General features: G+C 43.6%; 1 protein-coding gene across 2 annotated transcripts in view; it reads left to right on the top strand.

Annotated features, from left to right (window-relative positions):
* Nucleotides 1-5761, top strand: part of fam49bb (family with sequence similarity 49 member Bb) — a 24750-nt gene that overhangs the window by 13507 nt on the left and 5482 nt on the right. For both annotated transcript variants that reach the window (XM_020619792.1, XM_020619793.1), the window contains exons 3-5: nt 2262-2343; nt 2908-3029; nt 3878-3983. In XM_020619792.1, the coding sequence (XP_020475448.1) occupies nt 2262-2343; nt 2908-3029; nt 3878-3983 (310 nt within the window). The remainder of the gene's footprint in view (nt 1-2261; nt 2344-2907; nt 3030-3877; nt 3984-5761) is intronic.

The following is a 5761-nucleotide window of genomic DNA, read 5'->3' as shown; positions in this document are numbered from 1 at the left end:
TCGGTTCCTCAGTCTCTCTCTGATACCGTATCGGAGTCCTCAGCCAGCTCTCTGTTCCTACGCTGTTACCAAATGACCAGTTTACACACAGGGGCACTCAGGGAGACTTGCCATCATAACAAGTCCACATAAACTATAAGAGTGTTGGTTATGTAATCTCTGTCAGAATGTATAAATTTAATCTGCTCTTTTTCTGGCTCTCTGATGTATTCATAGCCCCATCCTTAAAATAACCTAATTTCAAATAGCACAGCCCTGGCAGCTCTGTCAGCCAGCCGCTCTGTTGATCTCAGTCTGACGGCAGCTCAAAGGGGGCGGTAGAGGAGCAGTGGTGGCCTGGCAGTGAGAGAGTGTCCACATCATCCAGCAGGGTGAGGTCAATGACTCATCTCATCTCTTTTGGGCCTGGATCAGGTACTGCCGGTGAGGTGCCAACACTGCCACAGTTAGACGTTCAGGTCACATTAGTGGACGGTAATAAGACGAGGCTGGACGAAGCAGGTGGGCCTTTAACCAGCAGTTACTACAGGAGCGTTGGAAGTGAAAATACCCCTTGTACAGATTTTCACAAACTGTCCTGGTAGCAAGCTGCTGTATAACTTAATCACATTTGCTATAAATGAAAATCAATATTAAAATGGTTACCAAAGATTTGATGGCTTTAAACAGACCACATAAGGACAAGTAGGGCTCCTTGTGAAAATTGTCTATTCATCACTAATGTTTCTCTGGGAAAAAATAAGGACATGAGCCATTGCTGGGTTTTCCAGATGCAAGAATACGTGTCACCCCTCCCACATGTACCTCATGCATTTTAAACTCGCCCTGTCGACACCTCTGCTCTGACTGCTGAGTGTGTACTTCGCTTTGTCACAGCACCTCCCCGTCTCCCAGTATTACCTGTGTTGACATGACTTACCCTGCCACCACAGTCTCTCACTCAGTCACTTTGGCTTTTCGCCTCTCGCTCATCTCAGCCCACCTCTGCCTGCCCAAGTTTAACTTCATCACTGTCCTGCATTTCCTCTCTGAGTACTTCCTGTCCTTCACCACTGATTCTCTCTAGAAACTGCTGTAGATCTTTGACTTGTCATATGTCTGACCTTCTGAGAAAGATCAGCTCTGTGCTTTCTAGGAGCAACGTTGAAGTCAAGAGCTGCAAGAGGTCGTCCTTTTACACTACTTTTCAAAAGTTTGGGATCGCTGTTGCAGAAGCTCCCACAAATGTGTTGTACTGTGCATGGGTTGCTTTGCTTTCATTCTGGACAAACGTTCAGCTTCACTAGGATTTGGTACTTTGTCTATTTTATGTCATTGTAAACTAAAAATCATTTGGTTTTCCAATTTTGACAATTGATGTGAAAGTCCCCTGAAGTGACATCCTCAAATTCCAGAGAATGTTTTTTCATATTTGCTGCCAAAAAAGACTTGATTATCAAAATAACAGCTGATCAGAACAAAATACAGTGGTGTCTAAGCATGCACTCGGTTTTTTTAGGTACATCAAGCTAACACTAAGATGGTCTAATCCAACAGTCCTCCATTAAGGTGGTAATGTTCAGTTTGCTTTTAAACTGATTCAGTTTGGCAATTTGTGGTGCCAGTGAATTGCACTGCACTATACTTTTCTTTTGTCCACTCTATAGTATTGAGGCCGAGCTAAGTAACAGCAGTCCTTCTCTGTTTAATGCAGCGCAGCTCAACAGCAGCACAAACATACAGCTGAACATTACGACCTTCATGAAGGAGGATTTATTATAGGACTCTTGTTTTCAGACTGCATTAGATGTGGCCAGGTGTCCCTGCGACACAGTTTGTCATGATGTTGCGCAGCCTGCTGTATTCTGCTGTTGTGTTGTGTAATGTGCAGTAAACATCTCCCTGCTTCATGTGTAGATTTCCCTGTGGAGGCTTGAGAAGTGGATTAGTTTGCATACTCTGCCTGTAAAGGCTTACGACGGGTGGGAAGAAACTTATCAAAGCAGAAAAACTCAAACTGAGTTTTTCTATTTTGGGGGACTTTTTGGTTTAACATCTGGTTGGTGGGCGCTCGGGCTCAGGAAGCACACACTGGGGGTCCGAGGGGAACACTGGTGTGAGTGAGCAGCGGGCACATCTGGGGCACCACTGAGTGCACGCAGGCAGCAGAGCAGTCAAGCAGAGCAGGGATGAGGTGCCGTGGATACAGTAGTGCACCACCACCTGCTCATTTACTCCCGCACTCTTCTTCTTTAATGATTGTTCTTTGTCTTCCTCAACAGGGACGTGACATGGGGAACCTACTGAAAGTTTTGACATGCACAGATCTGGAACAGGAGCCCAATTTTTTCCTCGATTTTGAAAGTGAGTTGTTTTTAAGTAATCGCTCCCTCTCCTCTGATATCGATCACATGGAATACATCACCATCACGTTATCAGACTCTTTTCACCCTCACTTATTTTTAACACCGTGTTTCTCCCAGTGGTTAAAGGAGCTTCTGGACGGTCCCATCAATCAGCCTCTTCCACACTGGAGTGTGTAAAGAATATCAATCAGAGCAGAGTCTTAGTCGAGCCCCTTCCTCAGATATAAAGCGCTGAAGTTCGCCACAGCTTGATCCTGTATTGTAGCAGCCTCACACTTGGCCAAAGACTCGGTCATACCTTTAGAGAAAACCATTTCTAGATGGTTTTTATTTAAACAGAAGAACATCCCAGTTTTATCTATCAGATACTTTTAGTTTAAGATTTTTTTTTCTTCTTTCTTCTAAATTCACCACTTGAAATGAGGCTGAATGAACTTTTATTAACATAAATGAAGGTTGCTTATTTGAGAGCTTTCCTAGAGCTGTTTCTTTTCCTGGGTCTACTGAGCCAAGGTGATTCCATCCAGATTTGCTCCTTTGACCTTGTTGTCATTTGCTGCAGATGCCCAGCCCACAGATGCAGAGCGTGAGGTGTGGGAGCAGGTGGATGTGGTACTGAAGGATGCGAAAGGGGTCCTGGACGAGCTGCAGGCGTATAAGGGAGCAGGGCAGGAGATCAGAGAGGTACTGACAGTACATACGGAGCCCCGGCAGAGATCCTACCCACTGACTGCACCTTCTCAGTCTGTTCTTTAAACATAATGTAGCAGTGGATCTTCCCTGGGTGTTGTATAATTACAAATAAATCACTTTTGGTTTCTTGGCTAAGTCTTGATAGATGTTTATAAGCCATGACCCGCAAATGACGCCTGACACTAGAGACACTTATTTAATTTCAAACCCAAGAAGTTCTAGAATCCCGACTTTTGATTTCAAGTGAATAACAGTAATTTTGTGACAAATTCTTTATTATTAAAGGAATTCAGCTTATTATTAAACTCAGTCTAGAAAAAAAGCAAAGTTTCTTTTTTTAAATTATTCTTATCAGAAACTGCTGCCTACATTGCCTCTGACAAATGCAGGTGTTTTATGCCTACTGATGTACTAAGAGAGCTGGATATGCTGCTGCCATTTAGCTTTGCTGCTCCTGGTATTGAAACGAAGAAATCCCCTGCAACCCAAAAAGCTGTAAAACTGTTTATATGGCACGAACAAGGTCGATTTTTACTCATTCTGTTATGGAGATTTTATGTGTGTAAAACTTCCCGGGGGGTACTGGTTGCCATCTTTGAGTCACATGTCCAGTACATCCATACAAAAGACTTATGTTTTTAACATGTACAATCACGCTCCAAGACCTGTTAATAGACACTGATGTATAAAACAAATAAGGGTCACTAACAGAAAACTATACTGAGCTTTCACAAATCTGACTTTTTGCTTATGAAATATTATAGCATGACTTTAAAACATTTTATCTACTGTTGCTTTTGACAAATTATCCCCTTTTTGTTGTTTTTGTTTTTTTCCAGGCAATCCAGAATCCAAGTGATGAGGCTTTACAGGACCAGGCGTGGGCAGCTGTGGTTCCTTCAGTGGGAAAACTGAAGAAGTTCTACGAGTTCTCCCAAAGATTAGGTATGTGTCTGTCTGGGCTATGAAGCTCACACATACACTGCTTAAATGGAACGAGATCAGACGCTTGAACTGTTTCATGTGTAACTGACACTGTACGACCCGTGTGTGTGTGTGTGTGTGTGTGTGTGTGTGTGTGTGTGAGCAACTTCCTTTATGTACCTATATGACCTGGATTGCTTCCATGTATATCTGTACTATTACACATATTACAGATAGCCTGCCATGCCTCAAAATCTTCTGCCCGATAATTCCTGTGGCAGTGGAAAACGCAGTCAGTCGGAGTATTAAGTGGCGGCAGCCTGGTGAAGGCTGTTATGTAACAAAGTAGGTCGTCTCCCATCCTTGGATCCTGCTCTGTTTCACTGCTTTGACTTCAGGTTTTAGGGGCCGTGATTGCCTTCATGGCCTACTGTCCTGCCTGATATGCATGTCCTTTACTACAGGGTCATGGAGCGTTCAGCAGAGCATCACTGCCAAACTCAGGATAGTAGATTTTTCTGAAGAGAAGCTCATTCAGTTAGCTTTGCATTGAAGGAACAAATCTCTCCCGCTCAAATTACTAGTTCTTATATTGACACTGTAATATGACTTAAACTTAATATTACTGACAGAATAATATGTTTTCTAGGTATCTTCGTATTGCTTCGTAACAGTCAAACCTCACTTGAGAAGCTGGAATTAGGAAATATGACTAAATGACAAATCAGTTATATAAATACAATTGTTAGTTGATTTTGTAGAGCTGAAAATATAATAATAATAATAATAATAATCGCCTTTATTTGGCCAGGTATGTTACACACACACACACACACACACAAGGAATTTGTTTCCGGCACAGAACCGAGGCAGCCATCTGCGGCGCCATCTCACACTAATGGCTCTAACCATCGGGGGCAACTTGGGGGTTCAGTGTCTTGCCCAAGGACACTTTGACATGTGGACTGCAGGCACCAAGATTCAAACCTCCAACACTCCGGTTGGGAGATGACCACTCTACCCACTGAACCACAGTCACCCCACAGCCCTCGGACTGGTGGGAGGGCACATTGCGGGGGAGGGGACCACGCTAGAGACATGGAACTTCCCACCCTCCGTGTCAATGAATTGTTTTTTCTTATGAAATGAAGAGATAGCTATCCTGCTCAGATAACGACCCTTTGCTAAAATTAACAGCTAATATTTTCATGGTGCTTGTTTTGCCTGGCAGTGAAAGACTTTACAGCGATATAAAGCAGAGAACAGCAGTAGTTTGATTTTGTAGAGCTGTTTACAAAAGAACTAAAAACCCAAATTTAACTTAAGTGTAACACTGCTGACTGAACAGTGTTAATTTTCTGGTTACAGACCTATTTAAAATCCTTTTTGATACTAAAATGTGACCAGTTTTTACTGTTAAGGGAAACAGATTTGAATGCGAGTCCAGTCAGTCGGAGATTGTAGGGTCTAGACGAGGCTGTCCTCTGCCCCTCCTCTCTGCTACCTTCTGCCTGCCTGCTCCGCCATGACCTGATGAGATCAGACATCCCTGCCCGCCACCCTTCTTCAGCTTCCCAGCATAGTAGAATGGCTCATGTCTGAGGGCCTGAAAGAAGCTCCGTCTTCTGTTTTGACTGGGAAGTGGGGGGGGGGCACTAAGGCCATTTTAATCAACCACCTCACTGCAAACGCTGGCCCAAGCAGATGGGAGTCATTACTGAACGTCAAACGTGCTCAGTTCACTGTCCGTCTTCTGAAAGTCCCCTTAGGATTACCTTAAGTAGACCTCTGTTTGAATC

The sequence above is a fragment of the Monopterus albus genome, unplaced genomic scaffold, assembly GCF_001952655.1.
Source record: "Monopterus albus unplaced genomic scaffold, M_albus_1.0 scaffold226.1, whole genome shotgun sequence".
Classification (NCBI taxonomy): Eukaryota; Metazoa; Chordata; class Actinopteri; order Synbranchiformes; family Synbranchidae; genus Monopterus; species Monopterus albus.
Note: the sequence above shows the minus strand (reverse complement) of the source record. Positions and strands in the feature narration are given on the sequence as shown.